The sequence below is a fragment of the Mytilus edulis genome, chromosome 10 (genome assembly GCF_963676685.1).
Source record: "Mytilus edulis chromosome 10, xbMytEdul2.2, whole genome shotgun sequence".
Lineage (NCBI taxonomy): Eukaryota > Metazoa > Mollusca > Bivalvia > Mytilida > Mytilidae > Mytilus > Mytilus edulis.
The window spans coordinates 34,513,589-34,536,589 of record NC_092353.1 but is presented as its reverse complement, the minus strand read 5'-3'; the positions used below and the strand labels follow the sequence as shown (position 1 = coordinate 34,536,589).

At 32.0% G+C, this 23,001-nt stretch overlaps 1 protein-coding gene across 1 annotated transcript; it reads right to left on the bottom strand.

Moving 5' to 3' along the window:
• Positions 1-1,786: 1,786 nt before the first annotated feature.
• On the bottom strand, positions 1,787-9,182 carry LOC139492405 (uncharacterized). The gene is made up of 8 exons (XM_071280609.1): positions 9,021-9,182; positions 6,502-6,680; positions 5,751-6,041; positions 5,164-5,184; positions 4,408-4,662; positions 3,723-3,968; positions 2,853-2,912; positions 1,787-2,236 (listed from the first exon to the last, which is right to left on the bottom strand). The coding sequence occupies exons 1-8, from the start codon at positions 9,131-9,133 to the stop codon at positions 2,076-2,078; spliced, it is 1,326 nt and encodes a 441-aa protein (XP_071136710.1). The 5' UTR covers positions 9,134-9,182; the 3' UTR covers positions 1,787-2,075.
• Positions 9,183-23,001: the final 13,819 nt, after the last annotated feature.

The window sequence follows — 23,001 nt, the reverse complement described above, 5'->3', positions numbered from 1 at the left end:
AATACCAGACGATCATATATGAAGCTAAATAGAGTAAAAATTTAATCTACACTATGTGTATTTATACAGAAACTGAACTGAAAAATCACAAATGTCAAGGAAATACCTATAAAAAAAAACCGGGCCATTTAAGCTCTAATTGAGATTACTAACTTTATATAGTTTCTATGCACATTCTCAGATACGAAATATTATATTACATTTAAAAGTATACCCCATTGCGTTCATCAAATTTAACACTATTTTTGAAATTCATCCTACACAAGTTTTGTCATTTAGGAGAGTGTAATATCCTAAATGATTTCAAAACTTTTTTCAATAAAAGTTGTTAGTGTAATAAAGCCTTTTTGGTATGTCTGGACCAATTATAAGAACTGACTTAATAGGGCCATACCAAAGAAAACAATTTTGAGAATAGAAAATATGATATCAAAATTGCTAAAGACTACAGAACAAAGTAGTGAATAGAAACCACTTTTTTTTTAATAAATAGGAAAGCCGGTGACATGATGAAGCTGAGCAACTAAAGCACTAATATCCCAAGTACATTCTATTGTGAGGAGTAAGAATCTAACAACTCATTAATCATTGATTCATATTTTTTTTTAAGGTTTCGATTACATTTAAAGTGAAAATAGTTATCAAAGGTACCAGGATTATAATTTAGTACGCCAGACGCGCGTTTCGTCTACATAAGACTCATCAGTGACGCTCATATCAAAATATTTATAAAGCCAAACAATTACAAAGTTGAAGAGCATTGAGGATCCAAAATTCCAAAAAGTTGTGCCAATTACGGCTAAGGAAATCTATGCCTGGAATAAGAAAATCCTTAGTTTTTCGAAAAATTTAAACTTTTGTTAACAGGAAATTTATAAAAAAAAAAATGACCACATTATTGATATTCATGTCAACAACGAAGTGTTGACTACTGGGCTGGTGATACCCTCGGGGACGAAACGTCCACCAGCAGTGGCATCGACCCGGTGGTGTAAATAGTTATCAAAGGTACCAGGATTATAATTTAGTACGCCAGACGCGCGTTTCGTCTACATAAGACTCATCAGTGACGCTCATATCAAAATATTTATAAAGCCAAACAATTACAAAGTTGAAGAGCATTGAGGATCCAAAATTCCAAAAAGTTGTGCCAATTACGGCTAAGGAAATCTATGCCTGGAATAAGAAAATCCTTAGTTTTTCGAAAAATTTAAACTTTTGTTAACAGGAAATTTACCAAAAAAAAATGACCACATTATTGATATTCATGTCAACACCGAAGTGTTGACTACTGGGCTGTTGAAGATAATTTCAAAAAGTTGTGCCAATTACGGCTAAGGAAATCTATGCCTGGAATAAGAAAACACTTAGTTTTTCGAAAAATTAAAACTTTTGTTAACAGGAAATTTATAAAAAAAAAATGACCACATTATTGATATTCACGTCAACACCGAAGTGTTGACTACTGGGCTGGTGATACCCTCGGGGACGAAACGTCCACCAGCACATTTGTCAAAATCACTTCTAAGCATTTAAAAGGTTGACAGTTTTAATTTAAATCGAACAACACTTTGATGCGTCCGAAGCGCTTTCCTAGATGAATCTCCGACCATCGGGAACTCTCAAAACCGAATATTTGAAAGGATGTAGAAGAACTGCAACATTTTTCATTGAAGAGCTTGACCAAATAAACCGTAGAAAATAATAGCCGAGTCCAACTTGGCCCTCAGGAAGGTAAAACTGGTAATACCCTCGGCGTCCATTAGCAATGATATCGAATAAGCTCTGTAAAAATGATTTAAAACAAATCGTTTCTTCTTTAATATTTTTAAACCTATCTCAATAGATAAATTGACAAAAAAATAAGCTCCAGTGATAAAATCATTAATTATATACATTTATCTTTTTATCTTTTAAACAGCTAATTTTTCATGTTAGTGAGTACATTTGTTCATAAAATTGGAACTAAAGTAGCTATTATTTATGCTTATACATCATGTCAAGATCACACTTCCTTCTCCTTCTTGAATTGTCTTCTCTGTCGTCTTCTGCTGCCTACCTAATTAAAAATTCTTTTACAATTTACTATTATCATTCACTGATCCGTAAACGTGTCCATGTTCGTTAGAGGGTATCTTCTTTTTCTCGTTAACAGAATATGTCTTCACTATACGACACATACTGGATACATAAAACGCTACTAATGCGATCACTACGAGAGCTGCTAAGCTTCCACCTGAAAAAGAATATGACATACCAACATTTAAATAATCATAATAAAATATTAAGATCAAGTATTTTGCACGTTTACTGTAAAACCATTGGTGTCAATGCAAGGAAGGTACTTTAAATGTTTCCGATTCAAACCATTTGTTTTGTGATGTACTCGTATCACACGGGCAATCTAATTTACCTGCGTTATCTTCAAGTCTATTCACAAAAAATAGTAAATTAACACCCTTTTGAAGGTTAAACTGGTCTACTGGTTTATGCGCCGGACTATTAACGCTTGCCACTTTCGTTAGCGCTGCTGCAGTTGCTACCAATAATTAATATATACAGTGCATTTATTAGAAAGCATATAATATAACCCTCAAAGTTAATTAACATACATTATGACAGTTATTAGGCAAACGGTCTTATTGAATTTTGAGAATATCAGGGGCAATTAAGTACATCCACAACTGTTATATGAATAGAATCATTCAATTACTATTATTTGCCAATCACCTCACTACAGTCGTGAAGGTTTTTTTCATGGCTTTCGTTTTGACCTCTACACCATAAATCATTCGAAGTTTAAAATGTATTATTTGTTTTTCTTCTGAACTTAATATATGTAATGTACTTACCAATAATTATCAGCAAGGTAACACTCATTTTATGCTCATGCGCTGGCTTAGGATTCACGTCTAAATTTTAAAAGAAAAATAAGCTATCATGAAATATAGTCAGATGACAGTGTTTAGTTTTTTTGTGCCATTTAAAAAAAACAGTTAAAGAAAGACACTGATATAACTTACTTATATAACATCAGACAGTCCACAGAAAATACTTTAAGCAGGAGAAAATTGGAAGAAATGCATGAATTGAGCAGGAACAATGTTAAATTTGTTTCTTTTTAATAAAGGGACCATTTCAATGTACTGAATTATTCTAGATTTCAATCAAATTATGAACTTTAATTGTGAATTCACTACTGGTTTTTGGTTGGATTCATTTTACTCATTTTTCTTCTTTAGGTTTCAGTAAAGCGTTTATTGGACTGCTTATTTTTCATGTCTTTTCGCTTTTATTATGATCTGTGTGTCTTCGACTTACTGATTTTAATTGTTATTTGTTATTTTCTATTTTCTTTGTACTGCTTGTGAAGTTGCACTGAAAAATATGTTAAATGTGACCTACCGAATTTACCGGGTTTGTAATAACATGAGCAACACAACGGTGCCACATGTGGATCAGGATCTGCTTACCCTTCCGGAGCACCTGAAATCACCCCTAGTTTTTGGTTGGGCTCGTGTTGCTTAGTCTTTAGTTTTCTATGTTGTGTTATGTGTACTATTATTTGTCTATTTGTCTTTTTCAATTTAGTCATGTCGTTGTCAGTTTGTTTTAGATTATGAGTTTGACTGTCCCTCTGAAATCTTTCGCCCCTCTTTTTTATAGTGCATTTTTGACAAATCGAATTATCTCTTCTGTGAAAATAAGATGAAATAAGTCACCTGGTGGATCTTGAACTGTTATTGTAAATCTGCATATTGCGGTATTATTTGACCAGTCTTTGGCTTTATAGACCATGGTGTAAGTTCCGGGAACCAGATTGGTTTTGTTCCTTTGTGGTAGGACTGGTCCATCAATTTCCCGAACTCCTACATTATCAGTAACGGTAGGCGCTGTCCATCCAAACAGGTCATTTGATTGTATAACTCTATCTTGTGGACAGTTATGGAAGACTGGCTCAAATCTATCTGCAAAGGTTTAATAAGTTTGATATTTGATATTTGGTAAGGAGTCTAATTTATAGCTGCGTTCAATTTCGAATCTTTGACTTCTCACAGATACTTTTTGAAAATCTTTTAAACCAAGACAAATAAAGGCTAACTTTCCTTATGTGATAATTTATGTTCTTTGCAATGATATTATTCTAATGTTATAAATTGTTCATGGGATAATAATGCATACATTTAAGATTATTAACTTGTGTCTCATCCCTTTAACATATTTAAGCAAATAGAATATGTTTAACCTATGTTGTTGTCTGTCTTTCTTTAAATGAGAGTTTTGAACCCCTTCCGTTAAAATCCTCATATTGTTTTAGGGTACAAAATATCATTATCTTAAAAGATAACCAATTATCAAACCTTTGAAGTAAAACTGACAATATGGTGCATCTATAATCAGACTTACCAATAATATTTACCAGGAAATTGGTTTCATTATAATTTCCAAATTTGTCGGGTACCGACTTAGCAATGACTGACACGGTTGAATTGGAACATAGACAGTGCTTAAATGTATTCTCCGATACATAAACTTTCATCATGTTTCCTTTAAAATCTAGAGCATATATAAAATTGGTATCAAGATATGCAGAATTTCTTGTGCTCAAAACATACACTGATACCTTCTGTCCTTTCTTTGGTATGTTTTGTATAACTGGAGCTGCAATGAAAAAGATGGCGTTATACAAACCATATACAAAATAAAATCAACATTGAATGTCATGTTTATACTTTCCTCGATGTAAAAACGTCTATGTTTCTAAAAAAGGATATTAAAAATATCATCAACTCTAAATATGACCATTATGTGGCCGATTCCCTCAAAACCCGGTATCTGGTAACTTTATTATCTTCGTTGCTTGATATATCATGGTAGGCGTACAAATGTTTATTTGTTTAATGAATCGATGCATATTCGATTACACTTTCTCTAGTTCAATTGATAAAGATTTTTTTCATATACGCTCTCATATAATAACTTGAAGCGAATTCGAATAGTCCAAAAAATGCATGTTTGATATTTGTTGTAATATGTCTTTTTAATTTAAATATGGAACACTATGTATAATACATGAAACGGATACATTTCATTGTGTTTGTGCTGTGTACACAAAAATTAGCTGAAACACATGTGTTTGTTTTAGCGATATGGTCAACTTACGTTTATAGTATTTTGGAATATCTACAAAATAAATTAAAAAAACATTAATTTTGTTAATTGATTGATTGATATTTTATTTTTCTGAATTATAAGAACTGGATTCCTACATGTACATAAAAAGAAGCATAAATACTGAGTTTGTTCTGAGTTGAAGATGTTGTTGACGGAACGATCTACTTATATGATTTCTTTAAAGACAGATCCCGAGTCACTGTACAGAAGATTTGTAAAAAAATCAAAATGTTTTTTTTTTTTTTATGTTTTAACGAAATAAATTACTTATGAGAAAAAAGTAAAATCACAAAAATACTGAATTGTAAAGTTCATTATCAAAAGGCAAAATCAAATGACAAAACACATCAAACGAATGGACAACAGTATTGTAAAGGAAGCCATTGTATGTTCTCTGCTGTTGTTATTCCATGGCTAAAGGTCCAATTAATTTTCTGAAAGCTATCCGCCTTTCAACAATTTAGAGAACTTCCAAAAGAAACCCTTCGATTCCTGTCACACCCTATATAATATATTCACGTCTCTTGACTGGTATACTTATAAAGATTTTTGAAATATAATTTAACTTAAATAACCTGTCTGATTGTCCCAGTTACATGTAGATTTCTCACATTCCATAGTTGCTATATGACCATCGGTGTTACAGCTACACACAGTACATACATCATTGGTCGTTGTATTGGTTTCTCCTACAGTCCGATATACATTACGATACCAGCAATGGTGTTTAGACAATTGTATACGTGTACAATAGTTGGAGCAGCATACTTCTGCTTCTTCACAATAAGTATTGTCTACGCAATATTCACTCCCGTGTCTTTTTGTGCTGTTGATAAGTGATTCTGAGCATTGAAAATTCTTGATTGCTGTGAAATAATTCATTTATCGTAAAACATGAAAAATTACTATGACAATGTATAAGACATATTTAGTGTATATAAGTAATGACTCTATGCGAAATTATTTTTCAACTTAGAATGAAGTATTTTTTTAACTATTGATTACAAAACAATGCTGGTATAGAATAAGATCAATGCAATAACTTCATAACAGCCTTTGTTAGGCAAACACACTAAAGTATTTGCATAAAAAAAACCAGAGTAATGAACTGGCATCTGTCAGAAACTAACAAAACAAAACATAAATTTCTATAAGTGAAAAAAGCATTTGCTCATTAGAAAACCTGCATCTTTTACCTAAACATCAAATCTGATTGTAAAATAATGTATCTATATCACAGACAGTGATTTATTTTAACACTATATAACCTGAACTTAAATATCATATATATATATATTTGACCTTCTCTGTCACGTATATACTCACGTATGTCACATTTCCCCTTCATGCCTAACTCCCAACCTGGACAACACATACTCTGACATGCGTATGTTGTCACCTCACATTTTGTTTTACCATTGTACCGATAGCATTTCTGTGTTCTACTGGTCTGGGTGCACGCATTGGGATCATCGACTCCTGGACCACAGCTCATGCTAAAATTGCTGATAATAATTAAAGGATGATTAATTGTGGTTCAGTGACAACAATTTTATTAGTAATTGAGGAAGATTACAAATAAACAATGATTGAATCTACCTAGTTGGTTGATAAGCTAGTTCTCGGCTGACAACTCTCAAAGAGAGTTTGAGTGATACTAGCGGATTCCAGTTTAGTGGGTTCACCGGTATAGAGTTGGAATTAAACTGCCAATTGAAGAGGGAAGTATCTTTAAAAAAGTTCGAAATTGTGCTTTGGTAAAATCAAACCTGCATCCCCTAAAAATGAATTTGGTTTAAAAGTTCTTTGACTCAGAGAAGGTAACATTCTTACATTTCAATACTGAAAAGTAGATGCTTATTTATGCACCAATACTTGAGTGATTTACATTTGTCTTTAGAAATGAGAGAAGATCACGTGGACATTTTTTTATATTGTTAATATAGAATTTGGGGTTGAACAAATAGTCAAATTAATGAATGAAATGTTTCAAAATGTAAGTAAGACGAGCAGATTAAACTTTTATTTGTTTTTGTGCAAATGAACTATAGCTGTTAAGCTGTCATTATAAACATATTTTATTTGAATTTGTTTTCCTTTAAGAATCACTTACTAGGTATTTCAATGTAATATTTTCTCTTTCGTATCGAACATTTACCTGCCAGTGGGTTTTCATTTGAAAAAAAAACAAAACATAAAAATGTAAAAATGTAGAATGTAAAAAAAAAAGAAGAAGTGGAATGATTTTCAATGTTTCAACTTTCAACCATAGACCAAAAAGACGTAGAAATTACCACATATATGTCATCGTATGGCCTTCAACAATGAATAAAACCCATACCACATAATAAGCTACAAAAGGACGGATTTAAACACGTTTGTTATAGCACCAGTGCCTTACCTAATGTGTCTATGTTATACTTATTCTGACATTGGACTTACACTGCTTTTAAACTGAGTTATTGGTGTTTTGGAGTATTGATGTGTGTTTGTTTATTCAAAAGTGACTACAGGTATAGAGTGGAGGGTGGATATCTTTGTTTAACCCCGTCCCATTTTTCGACCTGTATAGAAACTCTGACCTTTGTTTGTCTTTTGTGTTTTAACAATTTGGGTTCATTTAAATATTTCAGAGGTTGATGTGATGTCCATGTCCCTGAAAAAGTATTCAATATTGTTTAAGAACCCACTGAAGCCGGACTGCGGATGTCTGGTTTTCTCGCTGCGTTTAAACCCCATTGGTGGCCTCGGGCTGTTTCCTGCTCTTTCTTTAGTTTGGTATCTTTTTGGCATATTCCCTATTTCCAGTCTCAATTATTCGTAAATAATTAAGTGATTCTTTTAGCAATTACTTGTGATTTCTATTTAATGCTAGATTGGATGCTCATATGCTACTGCTGTTATCTAGCCATTAACAAAAAACGCCCAATGGAAAGTTACATTTTCTTCAAACTGTTTGTCAAGATTTGCTGATCAGCTGAACAGATTAACATTTTTGTATTTTATAAAAACAAAACATGTTATTTAACAATAACTAGTCGGGACAGGTATAAGTTAGATAAGAAAAAAGACAAAATATGTTTATTGACGTGACATTTTCACATTGATTTTCTAATAGTATTTCAATAATGGCAAACACAGTCAGTCAATCGCATTTCTATAATACAGGGAAAACAACCTTTTTATTCATGTCTGATATTCATATGATGAGGACATAATCTTTCAATCAGTTTAATTGAGGTCTGGAGCTGGCATGTCAGTTTTAACTGCTAGTAATCTGTTGTTATTTATGTATTATTGCCATTTTGTTTATTTTCTGTTGTTACATCTTCTGACATACGGACTCGGACTTCTCTTCATCTGAATTTTAATGTGCGAATTGGTATGCGTTTACCTGTCTACATTGGTAAAAGGTATAGGGCGAGGGTTGAGATCTTATAAACATGTTTAACCCCGCCGCATTTTTTTGCGCCTGTCCAAAGCCAGGAGCCTCTGGCCTTTGTAAGTCGTGAATTATTTGTAATTTTAGTTTCTTTAGTATATTTGGAGTTTAGTATGACGTCCATTATCATTTTACTAGTATATATATATTTCTTTAAGGGCCAGATGAAAGACGCCTCCGAGTGCGGGAATTTCTCGCTGCATTGAAGACCTGTTGGTGACCTTCTGCTGTTGTCTGTTCTATGGTCGGGTTGTTGTCTCTTTGAAACTTGCCCCATTTCCATTCTCAATTTTAATTTAATTTTAATTACGTTAATCTATTTGATTTTATACTTGAATATCATTTAGTTTTATAAATAAACTTATAATCATTATTTAAAGCTTTCACATCATTGCATACATACCTGAGAGTCCCCATACATGTAATTTGTCCAACAACTGACAAAATGACAGCAGCATAAATACTATATTCACGTACGTTCTTCATCGTAGAGTTATAATCAAAATATTTGATCATTCAGTTATATTTGTATCTATATATATAGTTGAGATGACTCTACATTTGATAAAATGGGCACAATAAGATAACACACTTTGCATCTCGTGAGGTGTGATAAAGGAGTTTTATATATTTCACAATCAGCGGAAATTCCAAGTTTGATTTCATGATCTGTCCACGTCAATGCCTACTCCGTATAAGACACTTTTGGTCAAGAAATATTCGAACTTTGAAATCTTTAATGTCTGATTTCCATTCTAGGGAATATTAATATTAAGTGTTATGTTAATTTTATAGCTGATATATTTGTATATAAAAAAAAATCTTTTCATAAAAACTTTGAATACAGAACCACCGTATAGAACGCCACATGCGGGATGTCGGCTATGTTTGACACGGGGTGGCGGTTTTGAAGCGGAAAAAATCTATCAAGTCCAGTTCAAATATCAAATTTCTATTTTGAGAATTATATATTACAAATAATGTAATGCACAGAAGAAAGCAAACCATTCTCTATTTTCAGCAAGCAGAAACAGACGTTTTCAGTGCTCTATATACTCAAACACCTTTCCCTAGGTTTCCGTGTTAATATTTTGTATGCAAGTTTTAGGGTAATAAACTACTTTTGATGGTTTTGTCCTGATGAAGTTATATGTAAATCATTTGGGGCCTTTTATAGCTGACTATGTGGTATGGGCTTTGCTCATTGTTGAAGGCCGTACGGTGACATACAGTTGTTAATTTCTGTGTCATTTTGGTCTATTGTGGAGAGTTGTCTCATCGGCAAGCATACCACATCTTCTTTTTTTTTATATCTTATCATGAAATTTTAATCAAATGCCAGTTTCAAAGTAAATAATTATTGGTTTTAAAGCTAATATGCATCAAAATACAATGTGTCGCTCGGGGCGTCAGATTTGGCGTCTCAATGGGTAGAGGCTTTTCTAAAAAAAAAAAACGAATATATTTGCATATAGTTCGGCCTTTATCTGATACTTTGTAATTCAAATTTACTTTCATTGTTATGATGACAAATCACAATTTTAAGGTATTTCATTTTGCACATATTTTAGTCTTTGAAGTAGCGTTCATTTTTAAACATAGCCGGCATCCTGCATGTGGCGTTCTACACGTTGATTACTAACAAACTTTATTGAAACGAATCAAAACAATATGAATTATGACAATTAAAATACATCGTATTATTCAAACAAAACGAGTTGAATAAAAAGAGACGATATGTAAATGTTACAGTAAAATATAAAAACAAGGGTACATAAAATGAAAAACAACACTTCAAACCTCGCGTCCGAATCACACGCCTGTATTCACTAAGGAACGTCCAAAGCAAAAACCCGATCGCTGGGTGCATAAATATCGAGTTACGCCAAAAGTCGTACGATTCATTGCTTTAGTTTTTTATGATTGGCAATACATTTGATACATTTGTGGGTTGTGCTTTTTTAAAAATACATTCGGCAAACCTATGTGAACCAAGCATGCTCTTCTCCATGTTAATTTCGTATCTCATTTGTACGATTTAGAATTATAAGATATCTTCTGAAGAAGAATTAATTTTGTTTAAACTTCTGCTATAAAGTAAGTGTCCTCTTACTTATTAATTCAAAGTACTGTGATACTGTGAATCGCATCTATCATATAAGATCATAAGAAGTAAGTAAATACAGACACAGTAAATCTATTTTATATTTTGATACCCATCTAGACATCGACAACCATGGTCAATTGTATACTTAACGACAAAAGAAAAAGATGAGATTTCGATTTTCCCATTGTTAATGTTATTGTATTGCAAAATCCTGAAGTGCCTGAAGTTGAAACGATATTCCCAGGCTTGTTGCGACTCCTTTGATAGAGATATTCTGTCGACAAGTAATCTATTGAACATACAGGTTTATAATAGAAAGTTAAAATCAACATTTTGAAATTTTTATGGACACAATCATTTATTGATTGACCGTTATTAAATATCCGTGTCACACCTGACAACGAATATTCATTTTTTGTCTAATAAAAAAAGTCCTCGTCTCTTTCTTAATTGTTGCATAAATGAATTTGACTTGTCACTGAACTTTTCAAGACTTTGGCAACACGACAATATGACAATGTGCACGTTCTTATACCGGACGATGAATGATTTCAACAACAAACACTTAAATAAGTCATGTCCATTATAATAATTATACAACAATAAAACAAAATTGAAACAATATAGTTTTTTTATGTTTTATAAAAAAAATGAAAAAAATAGATAAATACATGTATTTTTTCAGGTACAATATTGTTAAAAACCCTCATGATATATGATGTTCACAAATCTTGATTTCTTGATTGAAGTTTTTGTCACGTACAACATGTAGTATTGGCAAACTTCCTTTGTAGTCAAGTACCAAGGTACGCAACCGTTCTTGAAAAATACAGACCTAGGTGACTTATATCTTGAGTCATGGTTTTAAGTACAGTTGTATATAAGATATAAGTAGGACATTTTTCTATCAATTCGTTGTAGTCTATCAAACATATCTTTAGATAAATGCTGACAAATGGTGGGAAAATACTAAAAAGTACTGCATATTTGTTTAAACAGTCGTTGTGTGGTGCGCCTTCAGTTCACTGTTCCTTGCTTTTTGTTTGTATCAAGATATACATGGGGAAAGTGTCATTGAAACAAAAATTCAGCGGAGACAAATAAACAACAAAAGACGTCGGACGTCAACATACATGTACGGTCTTCAACAAAAAGAAAAGTACATCTAAGACCATCACAATTTGTATTAGTTATCACTGGTCGTATTGCTCTCAGACATGTACAAGGGGAAGTAACTTAATCTTTCATAAGTTGAAATCATTGTAAATTACATAAAGCGGCAGTTATTTTACCGACGTTGTTTTAATAAAATTGATAATGGAAATGGGGAATATATCAAAGAGACAACAACCCGACCAAAGAGCAGATAACAGCCGAAGTATGGATAGTAAATTAAGGGATTTTATCAGAGTTGGTAAATTAGCCCCAAAACTAGATACAGTGTAGACAAGCATTAAAGTGTTAAGTATGTGGTACAATATAGAAGATTTGAATAAATGTTTTCAGTGCATACAATGAAAAAACAAATCCTGTATCCACGCGCCTATGTTAAATATAATATCTCACACAGTCTTCCTTATGTCTGAAGAATACAGAATACACAAGTGTATCTTCTATATCCATAAGCCTAATCATCCTTTGACTTAAAGTACAGAAAGTAATGGCAACTTTGATTATTTCTTGAAATATGGGATTACAATCATTGAATACGTTGAAATATAGAATGATAGTCATCCTCCACATCTCCAGAGTAACAACGAGTAGAAGTTCTTTTATTCAAGAGAGTACCCTGATACCTTCCCGGCTCAACTATTTAGTGCTTTGAGAAAATTCTTAGCTTTATTAAGCTTATTCTTTGTTCAAAACTGCCCATTATGGAAAGATATGTTTATCTTCTTTTAAATGTTATCGAATCTCCAAGTTTCAATCTTAATGATAAAGCTGGTAAGTGTGTCATCAATTTATAGAATTTGAAATAAGTTTTTGTTTTTCTATAAATTAAGAAGCTATTAATTTTTGGCTATGATAAAACCATATGTTTCATACATTGACTAATAATCAATCGCCGGCTTTGGATTATTTTGTTGTCTTCTTGGTTCAAAAGCTCTTTACTGAATGTATTTTGATCGTTTTCCTCTTTTTTGGCATTACATTGTTAGTTTGTAAATATATTCCTTTGATATCTTTCGCATCTCTTTTATGAATCACAATTTAAACTTCAATGGAAATGAAGAATGTGTCAAAGAGACAACAACTCGAACAAATGGCAGAAAACAGTCGGCGGCAACTAATTGGTCTCCAACACAGCCGGAAATCCCGCAGCAGGAGGCGGCCTTCAAACAAATATGTGTACTAGTTCAATGAAAATGGACGTCACACTAAATTCCAAAGCACAAAAACGAACTAAAATTTTAAAACACACAAGACTTACAAAGGTCAGAAGCTCCCCGACTTGGTACAAGCGCAATAACGCGACAAGGCCAAACATGTCCCGTCAGACCCCACCCTCCCTAACACCTTCAGCGAATGTATAGCAAACAAACACATAGCAACACGCATATCAATAAGCCTGTTATATTATTGTATCATACTAGAATTAGTAATTGTAAACATTTATTTTATAGAAATGTAAAACAGCTTATTAGTCCATTTAGTGAGTGCATGTGTTCTTAAAACTGGAATTAAAGTAAATGTTATTGACGACTTTATATCATGTGAGGGTCACTTCCTTCCTGAATTGTCTTTCCCTTTCGTCTACTGCTGCCTACTTATTATTCTTTCAGAATTTATTAGTATCGTTTACTGATCCGTAAATGTGAACATTTTGATTAGAGGATATGTCCTTTTTCTTGTTTATAGAATATATCTCCACTACACGAAACGCTACTAATGCGATCACTACCAGAGCTACTAAGCTTCCACCTGAAATAAATTGTAAAATTATGACGTACCAAAATTTTAATAATCAAAATGCTAATAACATTTAAAATCAAGAATCTGGCACGTTAACTATTAAACCGTTGGTGCCGATGCATTACTTTGGAAGGTAATTTAAATGTTTCCTATTCAAACTAATTTTCTAAGCTATTGTACATTGATGAACTAGTATCACACTGGACATCCAATTGACCTGTGTTATCTTAAAGTCTATTTACAAAAAAAAATAAAATAGTAATATAAACACCCTTTTTGGCGTTATACTGGTCTACTGGCTTAAGCGTTTGACTACTTATGCTAGCTGCTGTCGTTAGTGCTGCTGCAGTTTCAAGCAATAATTAATAAACGCAGTGTATTTAAGCCGTTAGTATACCCCTCTTCAAAGATGTTCAACCCCAATCGCCCCAGAATATTTTAAAATAACATGATAGCTAAATAATGATCCCCAATCAGTATAAGCTCTAGATAGATTTAAAGTCAAAGGTACGAACCATTTTATTTGAGTAGGCAGTCTCACGTATTTGTGAGGGAAAAAATCTGACTGATTTTTGCATTAAATAAAATTTCTGGTCGTATCTTGATTGAAAACAATAATCTTGTCCATTTTTTGCTATTAGAAACGAAAATTTCCAACAAAATTATTTAGCATGAAATGAACATGATGAATAAAAAACGGGCGTATTTTTTTAGGTCGGGGTTTGCATGTCTCACCAAAATGACAAATTCCACATCAATCATATCAGTGCATAGCTTTGGATCTATACTATCATTTTATGCTAGACAATCAATAGGGAGATTACAGCATAAAAAATGTCAAACCCTTACACTTTACAGCAACTATAGAATATACATGGCCCACGCCAGGAACCGTTTAAAAAGTGCATGTTTTTTAGCTCCAAAAAGGTCCAAAATTATTTTAGCCTCGCTCCGCTCGACGATCTTTAAAATTTCGCCCCCCTTTCCAAATTACTGGATCCGCCCCTGAGTAAAGTAATCACATCTGACTTAAAAAAAAAAAAAGAGCTATTATGCAATATAATCAGATGTCAGTTTGTAGTTGTTTGATGCAATAAAAAAGACAGTTTGAAGAAAAACAATGATATCACCTATTTTTTCACAACATCAGAGAGTCCACTGAAATATGGAGGAAGTGTATGAATTTAGAAGGGACAATCATGTTTCGTTTCTTCTACAAATTTCTGTCGGAAAAGGGAACCATTACAATGTACAGTAATCCTGTAGAATTTCATAAAACTTTCTATGTGTATTTTCATGGGTTTTGGTTGGATTCGTTTTACTCATTACGGTTTCAGTGAAGCGTGTTGTGGACTAATTTTTCATTTCTTCTTTTGATTTTGTTATGATCTGTCTGTATTCCACTTATGGGTTTGGGTTGTTGTTTGTTATTTGATATTTTCGTTTTTTGTACTGCTTGTGAAGTTGCACTTAATATTTTGTGTGTACCAAAATGTTATCAGTGCATTTTTGAAAAATCGAATTATCTTATCTTCAAAAAAAATAAAATATATCACCTGATGGATCTTTAACTGTTATTGTAAATTGACACGTTGCGATATTATTTGACCAGTCTATGGCTTTATAGATCACGGTGTAAGTCCCGGGAACAACATTGGTTTTGTTTCTTTATGGTAAGACTGGTTTATCAATGTCCTGAACTCCTACATTATCAGTAACGGTAGGCGCTGTCCATTCAAACAGATCACTTTATTGTATAACTCTATCTTGTAACCCTTATATCTATAAGTATGTTATGAAATGACTACCTTTGCAATACCTTTCAAGTAAAACACTATGATATCGTGTACTTCTTGAATGATTTTCTTACAGCGTAGGATTTACTGAGTTGCATCATATCAACATAATATTTGGTACGAAGTCTAGTTTATAGCTATGTTGAAGTAATTTTGAATCTTTCACTTCTCTAAAAATAACAGTCATTTAAGTAAATACATTAAAAAGGTTTCTTTCCTCATGTAAAAATTGATGTTCTTTGCAATAATAGTATGCAAACTCTTTCAATGTATGAATTGAGTAGGATTTTTCTTCTGTTTGTTCTAATTTGTAATACTAACAAACTATATACATATACATTCATAATTGTACCATTGTATTCGGTTAATCTTTTTGAATAGATAAATGAATAAACGAGGGGGTAAACAGTCAGCGCTCTGTCAATACTTGTATTTTCATTGCTGATCTTAAGTTAAGTTTGCATACTTTATCTTATCTACAGTAAGCAACGCCAATCAGAGTTTTCAATGAATAAGCGTTGCTGTTTTTTAAGATTTATATATAATAATCCCATAATTAATTCAGATTTAATATGACATTTTTTCAAGCACTAGCATGTGGTTATGAGAGAAGGTTGTCAACGTAACATATTATCCGTGATGTTTTAATTCTCCCTCTTTGTGATATGTTGGTAACTTTTGTATAAATATATGTATATTTTAACAGGCCATATTTTGTCCTTTCATTTTTGAGTGGTTGGAATTATTGTCTTATTGACGTATCTATTTTAATATATTGACATTGTTCAATAGCCCAACTTCTTTTATCGTTTGTCTAAATGTTGTTTAAATGAAAGTTTTGATTCCCCTTCCTTTGGAATTCTCTAAATGTTTTAAGGTATCAAATATTAGTAGCTTAAAAGATAATTGTCTATCAAATCTCAAATATTTTAAGTAAAATTGACAATATGGTGCTTCTATAATCAAATTTACCAATAATATTAACCTTGAAAGTGGTTTCGGCATAATTTCAAAAGTCGGAATCTGACTTAACAATGACGGACTCAGTAGAATAAGCACACAGACAATGTCTAAATGTATTCTTCGATGAGTCGACTTTCATTATGTTTCCTTCGAATTCCAATGCAAGCATAGAACTAGTATCAAGATATGCAGAATTTTTAGTGCTCAAAACATACACTGATACGTTCTGTCCTTCGTTTGGGTATTTCTCATAACTAGAGCTGCAATGGAAAAGATGGCGTTTATAGATACAAACCTTATACACAAAACATCAATATTGAATGCTATGTTTATACTTTCCTAGAAATAAAATCAACAGTGCTTCTAAAAAACACATTATTCTTGAATATGAGTGTTAATTGATAATTTCTTTCATGGACGTTTTAAATTGTGTTAAAGCGAATTCAAATAATCTAATAAACAAAAGTTTCATATGTCTGGGGTAAAAACTCTTTTTTAATTTAGCTTGGAAACATAAACAACGGCTAAAATACAGGTTCTGTATAAAATAGCCGTGTGTTGTGTTCATAAACGAATTTGTGTGTGTAAGCTTAATGACAAACGCTTATAGTTTTCTGGAATATCTGCAAAATAAATCAAACAAAATTGTGTAAACTCGTTGCTATTACTATAGTATTTAATTTCTAGAACTGGATACCAACTTAAAAAATGTGGAATACATTTTTTTTGCACTGATGTTGTAGGGGTTTCAATCAATACAATTCTTTCCAAGGCCACCAATGTATATTTTCGTTTAAGAGAGGGTCTGGGTCACTATATAGAAGATTTGAAATTAAATAGCTGTTTTGTGTTTACGTTTTAACGAACTAATTTTCTAAAAAGGTGTGATGGGGAATCCATGGTCTATTATCTACAATTGTATGGTGTACATGTAGTATACTTCGATTAATGTAATTGAAACCCCATAGAGAATTGAAGAGAAAGTAGGTGGAGCTTAGCTTTGCCAAATGATTATTTTGATGTTATTCCATGGCTTAGGCTCTACCCCATTTTCTGAAAGCTATCCGCCTCTCAAATATTCAGAAACTGGTCGAAAAGATTATATCAAAGCAAAAAAAAACAACATTCGTTATATTTATGACTTTAGTGTTTGGTTATAAGTGTGTTTATTAGACAAATTACCCAACCCTACAAAACATATCGTACAGTATTGTATATTAGAAACTACTTTTTTTTTTTCTAAATATGTTCCATTCTCAATTTAATGATTGGTAAGAACCATGATGTATATATATATATGGTACATGTTTATGATATTTCTGAAATATATGTGTCGGACTCTAAAGTGCGATGGGGACGCTAAAGTACGATGGTTACGCTAAAGTGCGATTTTCTACGCTAAAGTACGATGCCTACATACGCTTAAGTCTGATGGTCCGCGAATCTTTTAAACCGGAATGTCCATAACTTAATTTCAAACCTAACCGGGTTTTGTAGGCTGAAACGAATGTGTTCAATTTCGGGTGCTGGAAGAATGACTTGTGTCCTGCAGTCGACCAAATTTCTATATAGATACAAAATAGTATACGCATAGGTATCCTGTATCCTGCTTCTATTGGACACGAGCAGATGCATTAAAATCATTGTTTACGTTGCAGTCTACTTATGGGAATGTCGATTTAATTAAAAATTAACGCCAGTAAAATGAAGGTATTTGTAACTTACAGTGACGACTGTAAGGAGGGTGTTCACATATGTAATAGAAAGTGTCTACGACAAACTTCACCAATTTATCCCAATATTCAATACGCACGAATGGTTAGAAAAAAATCATTCAACAGAACATACAGTATTTTGTGACACCTAAATTATTTTAGCAATTAGTACGTGGTTGGTCTTATAAAATTAGAAACAATCACTTAAACCTATCGGTAAATTATAAATTAGTCTAACACATATGTTATACCTCAGCATATGTATATACTAGCTATTGCAAAAAGACTATTTTTTAAAGTTCATGTACGTTAACGATTTAATCCCTCAAACCTATATTATTGGTTCATTGCATTTTATCGTGATATACCATCGTGCATTAGCAAACAAAATACCATCGCACTTAAGCGTGAGACACCATCGTACTTTAGCGTAGACCATCGCACTTTAGAGTCCTACATATATATTTACATGTTTAGGATGTTTCTGAAATATTGCAACCTTTTACTAGTTAAACTGTTTGTTTCACTTTTTTTGGTGACGATTAACTTTGTTCATTATCTTACACGCGTTCGCCGACTCTTGGTGCATCAATTGCTCAATTGTTTAACTTTCTTGGTACTAATAATAGTAATACTAATATGCAGTATAATTGCTGAAAACAAATTATCTGTTGGTTGCTGTCTCATATTACAGCATATATTCATGTCTTTTGATAGGTATAATTTTGATAATTTGTAACAATTCTGATTGAAATTAAATAACCTGTCTGATTGTCCCAGTTACATTTAGATTTCTCACATTCCATAGTTGCTATATGACCATCGGTATAACAGCTACACACAGTACATACATCATTGACTTAGTTTACAGTAGTATAGAATTTAGTGTCAAAAGAATAGTCAAATGATTGAATGAAATGTTTTAAATGTAAATTATATCAGCAAATTGAACGTTGTTTTTATATTTTAAAACGAGAAGTTACTCTAAAGCTGTCATTATAAACATCTTTTGTTCATTTCTGTTGTTCATTTATGAATCATTTATGATACTCAGTTAATTATGTTTTCGCTTTCCTATCAGACATATATCGATTTACGAAACATATTTAAGAATCAGCAATAAACAAAGTGGGTGTTTACTGACTTCTCTTTAATGATCTATATTTACTGCTGGATTGAAAGATCAATTTCTGCCCACGGTTGTTATCATGCAAATAACCAAAAATATGTCCGCTGGAAAGTGACATTTTTTCAAATTGTTTGTCAAGATTGGAAGAACAGATTTACGTTTTGTATTTTGATATGGTTGTGACGTTTAACAAAGATGTCGGCGTAAATGATTCCCCTTACTATTCAACAATATTGTTAGTATGTCTTTAGATATCAAATTGATATAAGGACATTGTATCAAATGTAGTACATATCTATTTACTCGTCGACATATTTAAAGACATCTGAGGATAATAATATTGACCTCATAATTTAGGTTTGACCGATAACAAGCAAACCACGCATTGATTATAGTAAAATGATTTAAATTTCGGGGCAATTATAAACCGGATAAGAAAAGACAAAAGACAATAAAAGAGGAACGAAAGATATAAAAGGGACAGTCAAACTCATAAATCTAAAACAAACTGACAACGCCATGGCTAAAAATGAAAAAGACAAACAGAAAAACAATAGTACACATGACACAACATAGAAAACTAAAGAATAAACAACACGAACCCCACCAAAAAACTAGGGGTGATCTCAGGTGCTCCGGAAGGGTAAGCTGATCCTGCTCCACATGTGGCACCCGTCGTGTTGCTTATGTGATTACAAATCCGGTAAATAGTCTAATTCGGTAGGTCACATTCATGAAAGGGAAGGAGATTGTAGTTACGACGTAAGGAACATATCCGATATCATTTGTGAAACGGTTATTCCATAACGGCCAACCAACTCGTGATGTATTTCATTGACGTTAAATCACATTTGTTGTCTTTGTTATGTTGCATAAATATAAGGAAACATAGTCAGTCTATTGCAAAACCTTTCTGTTAAGGCAATTTATTTGATCTGGTGTTATGGTGTTACTTTAAACTGTGACACATTATCTAAAGCTTTCAAATTATTTAATACATACCTCCATGCAATATGTCCAAAAACTGACAAAAAACAGCAACATAAACACTATATTCACGTACGTTCTTCATCGTAGAATTATAATCAAAACAATTGACCTTTCACTTGTATTTTTAATCTTTATACACCGTAGATATGATATGACCCTAAATTTCATAACTTGGACATACTAAGATAACATAATAAAAGTTTTCCGTAAGCAGTGATAAAGGAGTTTTATATTTTATTCAATTTCACAATCATTTGAAATTCGAAGTTTGATATCATGAGCTGTCCACGTCAATGTTTCCTTAATGACGCTCCGGATCCGTATCAAAATCATATGGTACTTAAAATTTAACTAATATGTTGAATATGTTTTCTATACTTGAATGGTTAAGTTTAACTATATAACATGTGTACGTGGACTTTCTTGTAAATTAAAAATCCTATCAAAATCTTCAGTAATGTTCTGCTTTTCAATAACTGTCATGTAGTACTATATTTCACTGATCACTTTTCCTATGATATGACCTAATTAGTCACGGGATGTCTCGTTAAAACTTCGGCAACCTCAGGTTTAATCCACTTTTTTCTACATAGGAAAAGGCCAATACCAAGTCAGGAATAATTATGACAGTTTTAAATATCTATTTGTTGGTGTGTTTGTGCTTTTGTTTTGCCATTTGATTTGGGACTTTCCTTTTTGATTTTTCCTCAGAGTTCAGTATTTTTTTTTTATTTTTTTTATTTCCAGAGAAATCGGATGTTTGATATTTCTGTGGTCTGTTGCATTTTTTCTATATTTTTTGGTAATTCCTGCATGTGATTCCTTTCATGTATTACATGTATGAAACCAATTAAAACACCTAGAGATCAGTATATGGTCTTTAATAAAAAGCAATCGGTTTGCACTTTGATTAAAAAGTTCTAAAGCCTAAAAAAAAATTGAAACAATATTAAAAAAAAAGCTGAAAAAAGCAGATTTTTACATCGAGAAAACATTGTCAACCGAGTCGAAGCCAAGGCTTTAAATGCTTTTTCGAGGAATGTCAATCTGCTATATATCGCCCTCTGAGCTATGAGTTATCCAATTTATTATACAGTATGACCTATCATTATTGTCTTTAACAGTTCCATTTTTAATTTAAAGTATTTAACTATGAAGTCACGTACATAACAACGTTACGGGTATTCGAAAAATCAACAGAAGTGAAGCAAGATTACTTTTTTTCTAATATTGTCGGTGAAAGAAAAAGTTCTTAGCCAAATTAATTACTTAATGTTAATTTAATTCCTTATCCTTTAGATTATCGATTTTTGATTTGTCTGCACGAGAGGGTGACACTTACAAAATTTGTCTCCCGCTCGGCCATGCATGTGATAGAGTAAATTATCTCACTCGCATTAGCCAATCAAAATATAACATTTTTAAAGTTGGGTATAATGATCTGAAATATCACCAAAATACTATGAACTTGTGCTTAACACTGTATGGCAACGACAACAACATGCTTTTATCCAGCCTAAGGGGAAAACATAATTTATTTTAATTTGATTTTAATGAATAGATTTATTGAAAAGTCTTTAATACTTAATTTTGGTAATTTCAATTTATTGGCATGTGGTATAAAAACATTTAGTATATATTTATGACAGATGCCTTATAATTTTATTCATTAAAAAATCTCAAAAGAAAAACAAACAAACGTACATTTATACACACACAAAATATTAACAAATTACAAAACACTTTAACAGATTTTTCAAAAGAAATATAACCAGATAATATAATTGGAAATAAACGAGAACATAGATTAGAAGAAGCAATGACAATCGAATAAACTAAGATTTAAGTAACTCGATTAATTCAAGAATATTTGGAGGACCCCCTAAAGAACAATTAAATATGAAACACAAACATGCATAGATCACACAGTCTCCTTTTAACTGAATTGTATAGGCCAGAAAAAATATTTTAATAAAATCTCTACGCAAGCCAGTTTATGAATAGTAATCGGATTGCTTGTTTAACCGGAAAACGATTTTTCCTTGCATTATTATAGCCAATAGACAAATACGCTTACAACGAAAAACGTAGATCGACAGGAGCACCATGTATGCACAACACACACATTAATGATAAAGGCGATAAAATAAAGAAAATAAACCAATAAACCAATAAAATCAAATTTATATTTATCTTTTAGGCTTTTCAAAAATATTAACCTTTTTTTATTATTTAAGGTTAAATTTAAAAAAAAAAAGATAATGTTTCCAATACAGTTAAATGGTATGTGTTGCTTTGCTGTCAGTTCAGTTCTACATTGTTTTTACATTTATAGGATATAATTGCTTAATTAAATAATTACTATAATGACTGAATACTTTTCTTTGCAATTCTCGTTTGGCTATTACGGACACTTGATTTGGACTTAAAAAATTAGGCTAGTTTCGAATCTATATTAAAAATAATGGAAGTTAAGCATGGAAGCAGCTGTCAGTCTATTATTATGAAACAAACATTGCATCTACAATGTACGTTATTAAATATAAAGCTTATAGATGAACAGGTTCGATATCGAAGTAACATCAATTAATTATTATTTCCGATGACACTGGAAAGTGTTCCATTTATACAGTTGTTAATGTAGTTTAAGTCCTTATGATACTTATTTATAGGTTACAGTATTGTATATACGTTATATAAAATTGTATTGTATGTATGTTGTTTATCAACCCTTCCAGAAATATCACTCAAAATTAAGATGAAAGAACCCG

What these genes read in the sequence shown, in the direction of transcription:
- LOC139492405 (XM_071280609.1), bottom strand. Translation starts at nt 9,133, where the DNA reads ATGATCAAATATTTTGATTATAACTCTACGATGAAGAACGTACGTGAA. An exon ending in TAACTGGGACAATCAGACAG is followed by an intron (nt 5,185 to 5,750) that starts GTTATTTAAGTT and finishes TTTATTTTGTAG; the next exon opens with ATATTCCAAAATACTATAAA. An exon ending in TATTCCAAAATACTATAAAC is followed by an intron (nt 4,663 to 5,163) that starts GTAAGTTGACCA and finishes TTTTCATTGCAG; the next exon opens with CTCCAGTTATACAAAACATA.